The sequence below is a fragment of the Capra hircus genome, chromosome 2 (genome assembly GCF_001704415.2).
Source record: "Capra hircus breed San Clemente chromosome 2, ASM170441v1, whole genome shotgun sequence".
NCBI lineage: Eukaryota > Metazoa > Chordata > Mammalia > Artiodactyla > Bovidae > Capra > Capra hircus.
The window spans coordinates 42,389,962-42,409,570 of record NC_030809.1 but is presented as its reverse complement, the minus strand read 5'-3'; the positions used below and the strand labels follow the sequence as shown (position 1 = coordinate 42,409,570).

The 19,609-nt window shown below is 37.3% G+C and overlaps 1 protein-coding gene across 2 annotated transcripts in view; it reads left to right on the top strand.

Moving 5' to 3' along the window:
- Window positions 1-19,609, top strand: part of PARD3B (par-3 family cell polarity regulator beta) — a 1,161,921-nt gene that overhangs the window by 709,341 nt on the left and 432,971 nt on the right. For both annotated transcript variants that reach the window (XM_018060563.1, XM_018060570.1), the window contains exon 15: window positions 1,595-1,710. In XM_018060563.1, the coding sequence (XP_017916052.1) occupies window positions 1,595-1,710 (116 nt within the window). The remainder of the gene's footprint in view (window positions 1-1,594; window positions 1,711-19,609) is intronic.

Here is a 19,609-nt window from a genome sequence, read left to right as displayed (position 1 = left end):
CCTGCTGTACTTACTATGCCCCAGACCCTAGTCGCCTTATTTTACAAATCGTTTGTAAAATAATAATTTGTAACTCATTTTATCTGATGGTAAAGCGTCTGCTTACAGTGCGGGAGACCTGGATTCGATCCCTGGGTCGGGAAGATCCCCTGGAGAAGGGAATGGCAACTCACTCCAGTATTCATGCCTGGAAAATCCCATGGACCATGGAGCCAGCTGGGCTACAGTCCATGGGGTCACAAAGAGTCGGACACGACTGAATGACTTCACTTCACTTCACCCATGGGAGACAAGGAATGTAATTATACCCATTTTATACACACTTAAAAAATTAAAGCACAGAGAGGTTCAGTAACTTGGCTGGGTTCCACAGCTAGTAAGGAGCAGAGCCAGGATTTTAAACTGAGCAGACCTGCTCTGGACTTTGTGCTTTTGAATGCTCTGCTGTGTTACACTACATTACGATAGCAGAGGCTCATTCATTCAGCAGTATTATGATTGCTGCAAGGCAGCATTAAATATGCATGACTTATAAGTTTCAAGAAAGATTGAACCTTTCTTGATATATTTGGTTAAGAAATTGAGATTCCCCAGTACATTTTAAGATTCTCATTCATAATGGTTGAGTTTTTTAGTTGTTATTTTATTGTTTACAGTGTCAAATCCCCAACTGTTTGAAAAATTCAAACTTAGTCCTTTCTGATTTACCTAGAAGACTTCATTTTATTTTTTCCTGTATTTAAGATTAAAGTTGTGTTGAAATGAACTGCCATATTTACTTTCTAAATATATGTACCAAGGGAGAAAGGGCTCTAAGTTAATGTATGAAAAGTATATAAATATAAATTATTTCTAGATCAGGAAATGAGCTATTGTCTGTAATTCCCTTATATAATGCTCTCCATCCTCAAGCAAATAAATAAAATATTCAGCAGAAATAAAATTCTTTGAGATTGAATACAAGTACTAGGAAGTCTATAATGGGCATTTGATGTATCTTGTGTCTAAATTGTCAGCTGTGCTTTTCCTGTTATTTCCTGTTGGTATTATTGATGAGCAGACTATTTGGTCAGCATTAACATTACTTTTAGAAAATAGACCTAAATAAAGTAGAAAACCAAACTACCACAGCCATTAGTCATTCAACAGGATGGTTTTCTCAAAAGGATACAGCCCTTTCACTTGTTTTTTTAAAGGAAGGGTATGCTTAGCCCACAGACCTCTCTTAACCTATATTTAGGCTCAGCTAATATCTAGTGACATCCTTTGAAGCACTAGTGGTTCCCAGGTTCAGTTTACCCACTTTAAGTTACATATTGTACAGCAGGATCCCAATTAGCAGAAATCAGTGAAGAGGAAAACATGATATTAGCCAGAGAATACTATGTAAATTGCAGAATGTGATAAAATGCAGGAAAACAGAGTTGCTACATCTCATAGGAGATACCTGAGGTTCACCAACTGGTTGAAAATGCCTGGTTGGGAGCCACAGAGGGAGTGATGAAGAGCTCTGTTCAAAATGAGAACTGCTGCCTTTAATTTTTTTTTTTTTTAAATTCTAAACCTAAATCTGGCGTATGGCTTCTTTCTGCAGCTCTGGGGTGGACTCAGCAGTGTATTTTCCAGATCAGCATATCAACTTTAGATCTGTGACACCAGCCAGGCAGCCTGAATCAATGAATCTGAAAGCCTCAAAGAGCATGGACCTCGGTAAGTGAGGGTGAGGTGACGTCCAGGTCAGCTGTCTAGCCTCAGCCCATCTGTCTTCCTGAATGTCCTGCCTTTGTTTCTTCAACTCCAACCTTAGGGGGCAAGGTCTGCTGAAGCATGGAAAAAGGGATAATAGTCATCCTATCTTTCTGTCTCTTACCACACATTTAATCCTAATTACTCCTTTTTAAAAGAGAGATAAGTGACATTTTTATAAAGTGGGCCATATAGGTCAGAAAAGTAGGAGTATTCCTTCTGGAAGATCTGAATGCATAAGCGTCTTTAACTCACCTGCCTTTGCGTTTGTACTTTCACGTCTGCGGTACCTTTCCATTTCTCGAGTACATCCATGTTGCGGGGCCTGGGAAGATCATGAAGTTCGGTGAATCCTCTCCCATAGAGCATCCCATCTCTGTGTGCAATGTTTGGGGATGGTGGCAGTGAAGAAACTTTATCTCTTTAAATGCCCATCTTCAAATCCATCACCGGGTTTGCCAGATTGAGGGTATCTAAGAACCCAGTTTCATGCCCAGACAACCTCAGTGAGGTTCTGAGTCCTACAGAGAATTTCTGGGAGAGTGTTTGAATCCTACAGAGAATATCTGGGTTAGTGTTGGTTGCCAGGGCAATCAAGAACTGCTGAAAACTGTATTCCCAGGCTCTAGAATGTGAAACCTTGGAAGATATCTCAGACACCTAAGCACATTACTGCCTTCCCATGGGCCCTTAGAGAGAGAATGATTAGAATAGGGTGCTAGTGCAAAATAAATTTTCAGCAACATATTCACTGATTCCCGAATGCTCAGAGACCAAGCCCTGCCAATTTCCTACCACCCCCACCCCGATGCACATTATATATTTCATTAGTAGCACCAAGAAAATGGAATAATCAAAACTGCGTGTTCCATTTAACAGTCTGATAAATAGTGCTTATCTGTTACTCATTTACAAGAGTTCAGAAAAATGTTCAGTCATGATGAAACAAGAAAAATTGATTCTGTTTTCTATAAATGAACTAGATCACTAGGATACATTTGCTCTAATCATCTATAGCAAGACTGATAGAAACCTTAATAAGGAAGCTGTCTTGAGCACTGGTACAAAAGGGGTATTTTCTCTCTAGTGTGAACCCCTGACAGACCAAAGGAATAATGCATGACAGTGTCATAGGTTATTACTAATTATGAAAGGAGCAATTTGTTTTTATAGAATGCTTGATAAATATTTCCTGTTCTGTCTTCCCAACTTCTTTATAAAGAAGATGAATGGATAAAAACTGCTCTTAATTTGGGATAAGAAATACATTACTGTTTTCCTCACTTAGTTAAAAAAAAAAAAAAAAAGGCCGGCAGTACGGTTTTTAAAAGTCTCTGCAAAAGAAAAAAAAAAAAAAGCAGCCATTTATTAAAAAAAGGTATCAGATCTATAAAAATAAAACCTAAACCATGTCCAGAAACTGTATTTCTGTTCAATTTTTTTGTTACTGAAAGCTTTGTTTTTAAACAGTTTTCTCTTTTAGATTGAAATAGCCCTTGCAAAATATGAACAGTTAGCAGCGACCCATTGCATTTTAGTGTGCTTATCCCATACATGACAATAATGTTTGTTCAATTTTACATAGTAGGGCAAAGGTTATGAGTTATTTTCTTTAGGACATGGGTATCAAATTAAAGGCATTGACTTAAATGCACTATACAGCGCAAGTGGCAAACTATGCTATGAAAACATTTTTAAACTAATTATGAAAGTTTGGTCCCTTCCAGGAAATGCCAAATCAAAGCTAACAGTCTCTCAGCGAGCTCTGAGGTCAATATTCTAGGGCCATTCTGAACCCCTATTCCCAGAACAATTGAGTGAGCTCAATAAATATGTGATTTTTCTCAATGAATAAATTTAGATGATACCAGAAAGGTAAACATTTGGAAGTGCCTTCCTTGTTTGATTAGATGAAAAAGATACTGTAAGTAGTTTAGCTTTCCATATATAGCACTGGGCCAATGTAAAGAATTAATGTATTTGCTAAAAAGGTTGGTGATTGTACTTAGAGGGATAATCCTCCGAGCAGGGTCAAGATCCATTCTTCAATTTTTCTTTTTTTTTTTTTCAATTGAGGTATTTAGGCTGAATAGCAAATTAGTGCTATTTGATTATATTTGACCTAGAAAAACAGCAATTTTATATGACTCAAAATAGAAGATAAATCTCTACTTATTGCATAATTTATGTTGAATATTCCTCCTTTAGAAAATCTTTAAACATCTTCAAAGACTAATAGACCTCATTGGTACCTTCCTTGTTTTTTTTGTTTGTTTGTTTCATTTTTGCTAGTGAGTCTAAGCCAGTTTTTTAATTTGCATATTATGTTCAAATTATTTTAAAGGTAAATGAGTTCCATTTGTTTATTTTCACTTATGTTTTTAAAGACAGTTCTTACTGTGAAAAATAAAACCACCTCATTCCCATCTCTTTCTTTTTTCACAAGATACAAACATATTTTAAAATACTTTGCTAGCTATTTACTATCCATCTATGTTCAAACATCTCTGTCACACATTGTGTTTCTTTATACTAATTGTATGGAGCCAAAGCAAAAACAATACACAGCTGTGGATGTGGCTGGTGATAGAGCAAGGTCCAATCTGTAAAGAGCAATATTGCATAGGAATCTGGAATGTCACGTCCATGAATCAAGGCAAATTGGAAGTGGTCAAACAAGAGATGGCAAGAGTGAACGTCGACATTCTAGGAATCAGCGAACTAAACTGGACTGGAATGGGTGAATTTAACTCAGATGACCATTATATCTACTACTGCGGGCAGGAATCCCTCAGAAGAAATGGAGAAGCCATCATGGTCAGCAAGAGAGTCCAAAATGCAGTACTTGGATGCAATCTCAAAAATGACAGAATGACCTCTGTTTGTTTCCAAGGCAAACCATTCAATATCACAGTAATCCAAGTCTATGCCCCAACCAGTAATGCTGAAGAAGCTGAAGTTGAACGGTTCTATGAAGACCTACAAGACCTTTTAGAACTAACACCCCCAAAAGATATCCTTTTCATTATAGGGGACTGGAATGCAAAAGTAGGAAGTCAAGAAACACCTGGAGTAACAGGAAAATTTGCCCTTGGAATGTGGAATGAAGCAGGGCAAAGACTAATAGAGTTTTGCCAAGAAAATGCACTGGTCATAGCAAACACCCTCTTCCAACAACACAAGAGAAGACTCTACACATGGACATCACCAGATGGTCAACACCGAAATCAGATTGATTATATTCTTTGCAGCCAAAGATGGAGAAGCTCTATACAGTCAACAAAAACAAGACCAGGAGCTAACTGTGACTTAGATCATGAACTCCTTATTATCAAATTCAGACTTAAATTGAAGAAAGTAGGGAAAACCACTAGACCATTCAGGTATGACCTAAATCAAATCCCTTATGATTATACAGTGGAAGTGAGAAATAGATTTAAGGGCCTAGATCTGATAGATAGAGTGCCTGATGACCTATGGAATGAGGTTCATGACATTGTACAGAAGACAGGGATCAAGACCATCCCCATGGGAAAGAAATGCAAAAAAGCAAAATGGCTGTCTGAGGAGCCCTTACAAATAGCTGTGAAAAGAAGAGAAGTGAAAAGCAAAGGAGAAAGGGAAAGATATAAGCATCTAAATGCAGAGTTCCAAAGAATAGCAAGAAGAGATAAGAAAGCCTTCTTCAGTGATCAATGCAAAGAAATAGAGGAAAAGAACAGATTGGGAAAGACTAGAGATCTCTTCAAGAAAATTAGAGATACCAAGGGAACATTTCTTGCAAAGGTGGGCTCGATAAAGGACAGAAATGGTATGGACCGAACAGAAGCAGAAGATATTAAGAAGAGGTGGCAAGAATACACAAAAGAACTGTACAAAAAAGATCTTCAAGACCAAGATAATCACGATGGTGTGATCACTCATCTAGAGCCACACATCCTGGAATGTGAAGTCAAGTAGGCCTTAGAAAGCATCACTATGAACAAAGCTAGTGGAGGTGACGGAATTCCAGTGGAGCTATTTCAAATCCTGAAAGATGATGCTGTGAAAGTGCTGCACTCAATATGCCAGCAAATTTGGAAAACTCAGCAGTGGCCACAGGACTGGAAAAGGTCAGTTTTCATTCCAATTCCAAAGAAAGGCAATGCCAAAGAATGCTCAAACTACCACACAATTGCACTCATCTCACATGCTAGTAAAGTAATGCTCAAAATTCTCCAAGCCAGGCTTCAGTAATACGTGAACTTCCTGATGTTCAAGTTGGTTTTAGAAAAGGCAGAGGAACCAGAGATCAAATTGCCAACATCCGCTGGATCATCGAAAAAGCAAGAGAGTTCCAGAAAAACATCTATTTCTGCTTTATTGTCTCTGCCAGCAGCTTTGACTGTGTGGATCACAATAAACTGTGGAAAATTCTGAAAGAGATGGGAATACCAGACCGCCTGACCTGCCTCTTGAGAAATCTGTATGCAGGTCAGGAAGCAACAGTTAGAACTGGACATGGAACAATAGACTGGTTCAAAATAGGAAAAGGAGTATGTCAAGGCTGTATATTGTCACCCTGCTTATTTAACTTCTATGCAGAGTACATCATGAGAAACACTGGACTGGAAGAAACACAAGCTGGAATCAAGATTTCTGGGAGAAATATCAATAACCTCAGATATGCAGATGACACCACCCTTATGGCAGAAAGTGAAGAGGATCTAAAATCCTCTTGATGAAAGTGAAAGAGTAGAGTGAAAAATTTGGCTTAAAGCTCAACATTCAGAAAACGAAGATCATGGCATCTGGTCCCATCACTTCATGGGAAATAGATGGGGAAACAGTGGAAACAGTGTCAGACTTTCTTTTTTTGGGCTCCAAAATTACTGCAGATGGTGATTGCAGCCATGAAATTAAAAGACACCTACTCCTTGGAAGAAAAGTTATGAGCAACCTAGATAGCATATTCAAAAGCAGAGACATTACTTTGCCAACTAAGGTCCGTCTAGTCAAGGCTATGGTTTTTCCAGTAGTCATGTATGGATGTGAGAGTTGGACTGTGAAGAAGGCTGAGCGCCGAAGAATTGGTGCTTTTGAACTGTGGTGTTGGAGAAGACTCTTGAGAGTCCCTTGGACTGCAAGGAGATCCAACCAGTCCATTCTGAAGATCAGCCCTGGGATTTCTTTGGAAGGAATGATGCTAAAGCTGAAACTCCAGTACTTTGGCCACCGCATGTGAAGAGTTGACTCATTGGAAAAGACTCTGATGCTGGAAGGGATTGGGGGCAGGAGGAGAAGGGGACGACAGAGGATGAGATGGCTGGATGGCATCACTGACTCGATGGACGTGAGTCTATGTGAACTCCAGGAGTTGGTGATGGACAAGGAGGCCTGGCGTACTGCGATTCATGGGGTCGCAAAGAGTCGGACACGACTGAGCAACTGAACTGAACTGGTGTTGTATGAAGGACTCTTACTTTTCCCTTTTTGATTAAATTTGGACTTAATTTATAGTTGGGATTTTTGGTTTGGGTGAGCAGGCTTGGTTCATTTGAATTTCTTATTCTGTGATTTGTTTATTCATATTCTTTGCCAAAAATGTTTGCACTTGTTATTTTTTTTCATCTTTTAGAATATCATTATATATGTTGTAAATAACTTTTTGCAATCTATTATTCGTCTTCTTAGTTTGATCATGGTATCCTTTACTATAAAAGATTTTTTAGTCTTCTATAGTCAGACACGACTCTATAGGCTCTATACAAGACTCTATAAGAGTCTCTACCTTTTGAAGGTAGAAATGAGCGACTTCACTTTCACCTTTCACTTTCATGGATTGGAAAAGGAAATGCCAACCCACTCCAGTGTTCTTGCCTGGAAAATCCCAGGGACAGGGGAGCCTGGTGGGCTGCCATCTATGGGGTCGCACAGAGTCGGACACGACTCAAGCGACTTAGCAGTGCAGTAGCAGCTCATCAAAAAATTAAAGAGGAATGCTTCTATTGTGTTCGTGTGCCCATTAATTATGAAGTTTGCTATTGGTTCCTGGTAGAAATGGTTTTATCAGTTTGAATGTTTCTTTGTATTCCTAGCTTCTTGAAAAGTTCTCTATTTGCTCACTTTGTTTAATCAGGAATGGATATTGAATTTTATTAAGTGATTTTAAGGATCTATATAGGATGATTGTGTGTAGTTCATTCTTTATTACTATAGTGAGTTATAATAATAGATTTCCCAATATTAAATCTTTGATTTTTCTGAATGACTACATTTTTCTCTGTATTTGAAGAAGGTAGAAATGAGTAACACATTTTATCTATGTGATCTAAAATGTAGGTGTAAGACCCTGATTATAGTTTTATTCGGTGGTGTTAATTCCTATATACTTAAAGGTATAGATTTTTTTTTTTTAGGCCATTCTCCCTCAGTATTTGTGGATACTTTTCTGGCATGCATGTGGCCACATTTAAGTCAGATCAGAGAGGATTCAAATGATGAATAAAAGGAATTTATTTTTAAGTAATTAGTTGTAACTATGCTTATTCAAAGGGGTTAGGGTGTCATTTTCTGGGTTTTCCAGAAAATCAATCTTTTTCTACTAATTGTAGACTTTCCTCTATTTATTTAAATTACCAGAATTACTGTGTTCAGTCTGGATCCCTTTAATTTGTTCGTAATTGAGCTTGTGTGGGTGTTGAGTTGGAAGCTCTCAGGAGCTGAATAACACAGCTGCCTCTTTGGCCTTTGGCATAGGGTTTTCCCCCGAAGAGCTGCCCTCATTGGCAGGGTGCCAGAGAGTCATATTCAAAGACTTTTTGATGAAGTACAAACATCTTTCACATCCAGGCCTGGTGTTTTATGACCCTGTAATAGTATTGAAGAATTAGTCTAAATTATTCAAGGAATAATTTTTGTTCCACTCCCTGACCAACTCTACAGCCCTATTCAAAGTTAAGTTTCAAATGCTATTTCCCACAAGATTTTCTTTTTCCTAAGCATTTTCTCTCCTGTTTCAAATTGGCCTCCTCCTCCCATTTCAGAAGGGTGTTCTGTAACACAGTAAGAGGAAGGCTGAGGGCAGTGCAGATGGAAGATACTGACCAGCTGTCCTGCCTCTGTTCAATGAGAGGAAATGAGCTTCAAGTGATGCATGAGGCATTCAAATGAAATTTTAGGAAGTTTCCTGACAATGGAGGTTGTTAACATTCCATGTCTCACAGTCTCTTAAAACAGTGCAAGTGTCTTGAATGACTTGTCCCTAAAATCAAGACGATAGATAAAATCGGCTGATTTTCTTTCAAGAGCTGTGATTCAGAATTTAATTTTCTGTTAGTTGCTTGCTGGAAATTTGTATTAAGGTAGAAGTACTGTTAGACATTCACAGTCAAAGTAAATTCTGATTTCTCAAATCGACTGATTTCTCAAATCAACAAAAGATTTGGGTCAACTTTTGAATATAACCCTTGCATACACAAAAGACATTCCTCTCAGAACAGTCCGGTATCTCTAATATCCAATGGAAAGGGGGCATGAAAAAAGTTAATTAAACCCATTCCACTGTTCTAATACTTTCTTTTTAATTTTTTTGTAGATTAAGGAACTTTCATATGCATTCCTAGAAATAAGACAAAAATCCTGAACATTGAATATATAGAAGAATTTTCATAAAACTACACTCTGATAACTGAGACTGATTTATCAATTAATATATATCATATAATACCATATGATATTTTAACATTTTTAATATGTTCTTATTTATATCAATGGATCTTCTTTATTGTTCATCAATAAGTGATACCTCTGAATTTGGTGAAAGCTGAATTGAGTACCACTATTTAAAATATAACTTTGACTTATTAAAAACAACAACCACCACCTGGTTGGTAAAGAAAAATTAATGGTAATACTAAAAGAATCTACTATCTCTAATAAATGAGGAAGAGCTCAAGGACATAATCAGATATATTCCCTAAGCTTTAGGAAATCAAAATGAAGGAATTACAGAGAAAATTTGCTTATTCATTGCACAAATGTTTCTTGAGTGCCTACTGTATGCCAGGAAGTGCATTAAATACTGAGGATTCGGCAGTGAGAAAAATGGAACTTGATGTGGGCACCCATGAAAACCCTAACAAGAAAGGGAAACTGAAGAACGGAGATTCCCAGAAAGAAGTACTGACATGATGATGATGACTTATCTCAGGGAGAAGAAATGGGAGAGGCACCTGAAGCGCTCGTGTGGCTGCTCTAAGAGCTAACTGAAAGCCTTGGCCAGGTGGAGAAGAGAAAAGTGAAAAAGCGAAAGTCACTCAGTTGTGTCCGACTCTTTGTAACCCCATGGACAGTTCATGGAACTCTCCAGGCCAGAATACTGGAGTGATAGATCTCCAGGGGATCTTCCAAACCCAGGGGATCTTCCGAACCCAGGGATCAAACCCAGGTCTCCCACATTGCAGGCAGATTCTTTACCAGCTGAGCCACAAGGGAAGCCCAGAGAAGAGAAAGAGAGAAGCACGTGGTGTGGGGGAAAAAAAAAGTGACAACAGTCTTAAGCAATGTAGAAGGAGCTAAACAGCTGCACACAATGAGGCTTGCAAAACCTTTAGGAGTTAGACAGCTATTTTTAGAACACGAAAAACAAAGTGTGGTGGCCCATTGTTTAGAGCAGGTAACAGCTGTCAGGTAGAAAGCAGAGCTACCCAGTTCCTGTGTTAATTTTATCTTCATGCACACAGAGTATGATGTCCAGACATAGCTGCCAGCATGCAGAAGTCTGGATGGTTTGCCTCCCTGTGCATTAAGGGGCTTGGGATTATAAAGCCACCATCCCTTATCATTAGAAATGAAGAGTGGGCCTCACACTGGAGGGCAGGAAGCAAATTACCAATTTTCGACAAAGATGATGAATTCCAGAAACAACTGGTGAAACTAGTGATCTCAATGCTAATTCTCGGAGGATTTCTCTTTGTATAACAAAAAGAAAAAAAACAAGAAGTGGCCATTAGCCACCTGCAGAGGAGTCTCTGAAGCAACTGGTGTCTCCTTTCCCTTTTGATGGGATTTCTAGATTGATAATCATGGGAATAGTATGAATACAGTTTACATTGATTTTAGTAAAAGTATTTCCATTTGTTTTCTGATTAAGACTTTTACCAAATTACACACTAAGGTAATAGCATTAGGATGCCCCCTTCCCAAAATGTGCTAATTGAGACTCGTTATCACTCTGAAAGGAATTAAATAATGTATCCTATTTCTAACAAAACAACAGAATTTGATGAAGATTGGGTAGATATAACTTGGATGAAGACATGAAAGGCATTCTTATCAAATTGTTAATAAATGTTGTCTCAGAGAATTAAGTAATATGTTAGATTGACAGAAGGAGCATTCAAGTGATTTATTTAGAATTGAAGATGGGATTTATCTAATAATGATTAATTAATTGAATAGGCAGTGTTGGATGCTTTCTATGTGCCAGGCAATCTACTCTTATGGTATTGCCATTCTTATTGGGTAAATAGGTGATAAAGTTGCATAGCAGTAAATAATAAAATTTCAGATAGAGATGATTTCTCTGAAGCCAAATTCAAGTACTGATGAAGACTGAGGAGAGAGAAGCCTATTTTAGACACAGTGGTGAAAGATAAAGGCAATATCCTGAAGTTGGGTTAAAAGAAATCAGCTGTACAAGTATAGAGTTAGGAGACCTGGGATAATAGCCGTGACTGAAGATGTTCCTGGATTTTGTCTCTTACCGGACATGACCACCTCCAAAGCTCCTTCCATGTTATCAGGTCAAGGACAATAGCAGACCCACTATACACCGGCTTGGCCATAACCCACCTAGAGTGCTGTATTTAATTCTGGCAACAATATTTTAATAGAGACGAAAACAGTGTAGAACACATCCAGATACTGATGAGAGGCCTCGAAATTTTTCATGTCTGATGAAAAATAGTTGAAAGAAATAAAACTACTTTGCCTAAAAGGTAGGTGACTTAAGAGACATATGAGACCTCTCCTTAGATATTTTCATGACTAACATTAAAAAAACTCAAATCTGTTTAAAATTTGAATCTGCCCCTGAAATGTATCAAACAATGATAGTGACAATCAAAAGTTACATCAAGTTTACAAGCTTTGAAATCTAGAAAGCTAATAATGAGGGAAAATTAATTCTGGTTTGTGGCATGTTTGGTATGCAAGGAAAGAATAGATATTTAAATTGAAATGACTCGCAAAGACTGAGAATCAAAATTCATCAGGAAAATGGAAAAGGAATCACTATGTATTTTTCATTTTTAGATAAAAGTTTTTTTTGTTTGTTTAAGTTAGTCTACCTTAATATGTTTATATAATTAAAGTAACCACACAGATTATAACTGAAGTAGAGTGACTAGATGAAAACAAGCTAAATGAGTTTAGAGAAATTATGTATCAGGACTCAGGCTGAATTCTTCTCTGATGAAAAAAGAGAAATCGGTAAAACTTTGAATAACTGACCTTGCACATCCAAACACAGGCCTCTTTCAAAACATTAAGGAAAACCAACATTTATTGACTAAAACACATAAGTAAATTTTAGACAATTGCACATTTAAAACTGAAAATAAATTATGGCATAGTATAAATATTAACTAAATTATAGTGATATAGATCCATTTTCTTTACCTTTAATTTAACTAGATCATTATATTTGATGTAGCAGAATAATGCAGAGTCTGTTTTAAATTAACTAGAAAAACTATTGCAGTTGGAAGTGAAGGTACAAAAATACTTCTCTCTGTAAAGGACCTTTTCTCTTGCCCTGTAATTCCATAGATAGCTCTTCTTAAATTGAAGTGGTTAATTTACAATGTTGTACTAGTTTCAAGGGTATAGCAGAGTAATTCAGTTATATATAGATACATATATATTCTTTTACAGATTCTTTTCCATATGGATTCTTTTTTTTCTTGCCTTTTAAATTTATGATTCCTAAGAAATATGTTTTCAAGAACTGCATTTTCAAGACAAATTTGATTTCATGTTCATTATTACTATTAACTGCAAAAGAATGTCTTTTGTGTAGAAATTGTATGTGTATACTACTTTGTATGTTGTAGGCTTGTCTGGAAGTTGGGGCACTTTCCACAACTTTCCATTCTCATACTCTGTCTGATGAATGAATGCTGGTGAATACCTTAAACACAGTTGCTTTCATTTACCACTTATTGAATGAATAAGAGGCACGAGTCTCTCATAACTCCCCATCTGGGAACGAAAACCAGCCTTCAAAGCAAGGACCATCCGTTGTATATAAAAACAGTTAACATAGTGCCTAGAAAATCAGACATTCAGTGATGTTATTAGTCATAGCAGCAGTCATGGAGAGGGTAATTTTGGTAGTGGGATTAGAGGTGAGCCTCTTCATCTTCTATACATATTTTTTGTAATTGGTGACTCACTTCAGCTGTCAGTATAAGTAAATTCTCCACAAGTCAATATTGTGAAATACTGCAGGAAAGGTTGTATATAATCTTGTATTAGTTCAGTTCAGTTCAGTCGCTCAGTCATGTCTGACTCTTTGCAACCCCATGAATCGCAGCACGCCAGGCCTCCCTGTCCATCACCAACTCCCGGAGTTCACTCAAACTTACGTCCATGGAGTCAGTGATGCCATCCAGCCATCTCATCCTCTGTCGTCCCCTTTTCCTCCTGCCCCCAATCCCTCCCAGCATCAGAGTCTTTTCCAACGAGTCAACTCTTTGCATGAGGTTGCCAAAGTACTGGAGTATAGATTCTTGGTTCAGTCTTTGAATCACACATGGTTTCAATTATTACCATGGTTTTCCACTAAGATTAGGTTTTCTTAAGCTGGGGTATTGTGTAATAGCATACATAGATAGAATAAAAATTTAGTGTCAGAAAGAGAAACCCATGTCTTTGTTTTCCCACAAGAAATATGAAGAAAACTATAAAATTTGTAAATGTTTCTAAATGAACCTTAACCAGTGACGTTAGGCCAGTAACAAACCCATGTAGATCATTCTTACATTAGACTCTGTATATTTAGAGCATTATTTATGCTCTGATGGGAAATCCTGATCAGTGTAGAAACTGCCTCATCCTTTAGACCAGAAATATTCTGTATGTATGTGAAAGTCATTCAGTTGCGTCCGACCCCTTGTGACCCCATGGACTTTTTCAGGCAAAAGTACTGGAGTGGGTTGCCATTTCCTTCTCTAGGGGATCTTTCAAACCCAGGGATCGAACCCAAGTCTCCTGCATTGCGAGTAGATCCTTTACTAACTGAGCCACAAGGGAAGCCCAAGGATACCAGAGTGGGTGGCCTATCTCTTCGCCAGGAGATCTTCCTGATCCAGGAATTAAACTGGGGTCTCCTGCATTGCAGGCAGATTCTTTACCAGCTGAACTTCCAGGGAACTACCTTCAAAAGGTAGCTACCTTCCTACCGTAAGTGAGGAAACTGAGGCATTCATGCTAAGTCACTTCAGTCATGTCCAACTCTTTGCATTCTATGGACTGTAGCCCACCAGGCTCCTCTGTCCATGGGATTTTTCAGGCAAGAAACTGGAGTGGGTTGCTATTCCCTTCTCCAGGGGACCTTCCCGACCCAGAAATTGAACGCAGGCCTCTTATGTTTCCTGCATTAGCAGATGGATTCTTTACCACTAGCACCTTCTGGGCCAATCTTAAAAATTGGATTAATACATGAAGTACTTTCTTCTTTATATTTTGCACCTCGGTTGAGGCTCTACATCTCAGATACTAAGCATTTTAAATGAGGCCAAATATAAACCTTTCTTTCCCACTTGCTTTTGTTTACTAAACCATTGTTCACATTTAAATGAAATTCTGTGTTCCTTTTTAAAAGAGCTTTTGTACTAATATAAGAGCATCTTCATAAAATATGAAGCCAAGGAAGCTATTCAAGGCTAAATGAAATACTTAAATTTTCTTTGCAAATATAGACCATTTTAGTTGTTTTGAAGTGAGAGTTCCATTATCCAAAAATATATGTCAATATATAAATATAGCATAATAAAATATGTGATATAATAAGTACATGTTCATGAAGTTTGACAATTTTATAGTTGTCTCTTCCAAATGGTATTATATTTAGATAAGTGTAATATTCATGATATCTATAATGATAACTAGTTGTTATTGGCACTACTTTATACATAGATTAAAACTACTGTAGGAAGGTACAGCTATCTCATTTTTTTAAATTTACTCAAATTTAGGCTTATTTTATTTATTTATTTTAATTGGAGGTTTAGCTATCTCATTTTTAAGTGCAGAAGTTTCAGTTTGTTCTTTAAAAAGTGAGATTTCTTTGGTCTTGCTTATTTCTTTTCTTATACATAGATATTCATATTTTTATATTTCAGTTTTTCCTTAAAGTGATTGTACTCAGCATATGCTTTTAAATGTGGGTCCTATAAGAATAATCTAGCGTAAATATTATTCTCTGTGTCTTTGCTTCTATAATATATCTTTTAATTTTAAATCTTGCTGTTGAATAAATGTAGCCTGATTTATTTGCCTGATATTGTTTCATTTGGTCACAAGAGTTGTTTCTAATTTTTTGCTCTTATAAATGGCAATGCATTGACCATACCACTGCATAAACCTTTATAAGTAATCATAATTGTTTTATCATTGTAAATTTTGATATGTATAATCCTTTGGCCAAATTTGTATAAAGACTTAAGGTTTTTTAGTATATGTGACCAGCTACCCTCCAGAAAGGAAATTTCACTCTTCCCAGCTGTACATGAAAGAATCTGAATATCATCATTTTTATTTCATTTTGCCAATTTTATAGGCTCAACAGGAGTATTTTTATTTCACTTTTAAAATTACCACTGTGGCTAAACATTTTTCATAGATTTATTTATTGGATATTTTCTATTGTGAATCATCTGAGCATTTCCTCTGTAAGGCTGAAAATTTCTGAATTAAATATCACTTTTTGAAAGTAAAATGTTATTCTACATTAAAGGTCAAATCTCAACTCTTGCTTGAGGCAGGAAATAGATATTTTGTTTTTGCTTCCCTAAAGCTAAGAATGTTTCTGGCTCCAAAGTACACATTAATTACTTCATGTGTATCTTTCATTAAATGACTAGAAAATATCTAGATAAACACAAATCAGAGGCAGAGTCAGAACTTGGACTTACTTATGGCAAGAACTTAATCTAGGGTTTGTCAGTTAATCTTACTAAAATAATTTATTTTTGGCCCTTCACTGGAACACTAAAACTTCTGTACCTTGTATATAGTAGCTTTGGATGCTTTAGAAATCATTAGTACAAGGGTTGTGCCACCAGAAACACCTATTGTGTTTTTATAAGACAAAGAAGTTATCCGGTACTTGAAAATATAATTTCAGTCCCATGAAAACTTTATCCATCCATCTCTTCCTTCCTTCAACAAATATTTATCAAGTGCTTTCTCTGTGCCACGTACTATTCTAAATAATTGAGACTTATCAATGACAACAGACAACAATATCTTACTTCTGTAGATTACCCTTAGAGAAAATAGTATCATGAACACAGTTTGAGAGATTAAGGATATAAACAGTAAAAATAAGTGAACATGGGCTTCCCACCACTAATGGTAAAGAACCTACCTGCCAATGCAGGAGACTTAAGAGACATGGGTTTGATCCCTGGGTCAGAAAGATCCCCTGGAGGAGGGCATAACAGCTCACTTCAGTATTCTTGCCTGAAGAATCCCATGGACAGAGGAGCTTGGAGGGCTACAGCCTATAGGGTTGCAAAGAGTCAGACATGATTGAAGAAACTTAGCATGCAAACATGATAAGTGAATATACACCAGAAAGATACACAGTATAAAAACATAGACATCTACAAATTGTGGAGAGAAGGTATATGACTGGAAAGGCTAATGTTTCAATCCCCACTTGGTTTCTAGTGTTCATAAGAAAAGGTTACTAGGAGCTCTACCCAATGAACGTATCAAAATTAAAGCAAAAATTGAAATAGAAATCAAATTGGAAATTGACTAATCATGAGTGATGATTTCAAGTGAGCTGAGAATAGCTAATCTACTCTCTGCTGATCGAAGAACTAACTGACATAATCCCTAAGCACATCAGAACTGTCCTGAAAGAACTGTGAAACCTGCAAAGGTTCCAGCTGATGGGTTAAAAGTAGAACAAGAGTATACCAAGGAATTGGAAAACATTTAGCCCATTTTCTAAATTTGAAAAGAAATACAGTAACACCCAAATTGAGTGAAAAATTAGTTACAGCAAAGATTTCCTATTTCCCTCTTTCATAAATCAGTAGATTCCAGGTAAATAATCTTAGTGTTTTCTGTTTTTCTTCCCCCTCTAGAGGAAAATCTTTAGTGGAAAGGTCCTCGAACTATAGACGAATAATGAAGCCATATTAAAGATTAAAGAATGTGTTTGTCAATATAAAAATAAGGGAACATAAAATTTAATTGAAACTGGATATGTTGAATGTCTTAGTAGTCACTTGAATAATATATTAAAGAATGGCCAAACAGGTTTAGAAAATTCTGAGTTAATCAGCTTTCTAAAATACACAATTGCTCACAACCTTAATGTGATTGATACACATTGCCGGGCACTAAAGGGTCCCCACAATTCTTCCGTGGTAACTCAGATGGTAAAGAATCTGCCTGCAATATGGGAGACTCGGGTTTGATTCCTGGGTTGGGAAGATCCCCCTGAGAAAGGAATGGCAACCCATTCCAGTGTTCTTGCCTGGAGAATTCCATGGATAGAGGAGCCTGGAGAGCTACAGTCCATTGGGTCACAAAGAATCGGACCTGACTGAGTAACTAACACACACACACACACACACACACACCCCCCTTCAAGATTTAATAATGTGCAAGAATCGGACATGACTGAGTGACTAACACACACACACACACACACCCCTTCAAGATTTAATAATGTGCAAGAATCGGACATGACTGAGTGACTAACACACACACACACACACACACCCCTTCAAGATTTAATAATGTGCAGCATCTTCCAAACTCACTGGATCACAGAAACCTTGGGTACAGACCATCTCACAGGACTAGATCTCTGTCTAATGTTCTTTGGCAGAAGAGTTATGTTTGTGAGGTTGAAAGGTGATGTGCAAGACCCAGAGTAGGGTGAGGAAAGAAAGAATTGCCAAGAAGCTCGGACGTGTGATCAGTGCTGTGAAGCAGTATGCAATCTAGGAGAGAATCTCCAGGGTAGAGAAGTGTCTTCAGTTACTAAGTAAGCAGGAATTAACTGCAGAGCAGCATGAAAGAACAGGCTATAACTAAGCATGAATTAATAATGGATTGTGATGACAGAATGTGGCTGACTGCATGCAATGTACCTCAGAAGGAATAACACATGTTTGCTAAAATAACATCTCATACATTGCTGGAGGCCTATCTATCCAGTTGCCAGAAGGTGTTGACTTTCCTTTAGTCCTAGTAGAAAGACCACATTCTCCAGCCTGATATTCAGGGTTGTGATTAATACCTATTAATCTAGAATATAAGGACAAAAAAGAAAACAGTAATATCTGTTATGGTAATGGTAGTAACTAATGTTTTTGAGTACTTACTCTATGCAAGGCATGTTTTTTTTTCATGGCACTTCTATAGCCATTTTACAGACGAGTGTAACAGGCCTTAGAATGATCAACTTCCGTAAGGTGTCACAGCTGGTAAGCAATGAAGCCAGGATTTGAACTCGGTCACACTTAACTTGGATGCCTGGGCTCTAAACCATTAGGCCTTTCTTTGCAAGTGAGACTTATTAATTTTCCATTCTCAATTCTAAAGATAGAAGACTCATCATTCTTTCTTCTTTCCTATTTAAAATTTAACTTTCATTCAGGACCCACTCAACTCTGCCTGCTCCAGAGAGCTGTCATTTTTTTCCCCTAACTCTTTCTCTGAATTCTTAAAGCAATTACTTTTGGTATCACCAGTTTTAGCACAGAATCATATACCCTTTTGGGTACCTAGTGAGTAACACCAGTCCATTCTAAAGGAGATCATCCCGGGGATTTCTTTGGAAGGAATGATGCTAAAGCTGAAACTCCAGTACTTTGGCCACTTCATGCGAAGAGTTGACTCATTGGAGAAGACTTTGATGCTGGGAGGGATTGCGGGCAAGAGGAGAAGGGGACGACCGAGGATGAGATGGCTGGATGGCATCACTGACTCGATGGACGCGAGTCTGAGTGAACTCCGGGAGTTGGTGATGGACAGGAGGCCTGGCATGCTGCGATTCATGGGGTCACAAAGAGTCGGATGCGACTGAGTGACTGAACTGAACTGAACTGAGTAAATACTTTTTCCCACTCTAATCAGATCGCAAGCCTTTGAAGGGTCATAGCTTATACATCTTTGGCTTCCTCCTCACCACTTAGAACATGTAGTTGTGGAGTAAATCCAAGATGGATGATGTAGATAGATAGCATTAGAGAAATCTGGCTGCAACCTCAGAAACACGTTGATCTCCATGATTGATTTGACTGATCTTACAAAATAGGCAGGTTCACCTTTCCTACATCAAAAGATTGAATGAATGGATGAATGAAAGTACAAATGAATACTTCAAGTATAAATGAATAAAAGTGCAAATAAATGTTTGATTTGAGTAGCACAATAGAATAGGGATAAAAAATATTTTAGGAGAGTATAGAATATAGCATTCTATATTCACTTTCACTTACCCAAACTAGTCTTTCTCATTTGAAAGTGCTTGGAGAAGTTTCATTATAATGAACAGATTTAAGAAAAAGAGTCAAATGCAGAAAATACAGAAGGGCCAAGGGCTTTAATTTCATTACATAGAAGACTG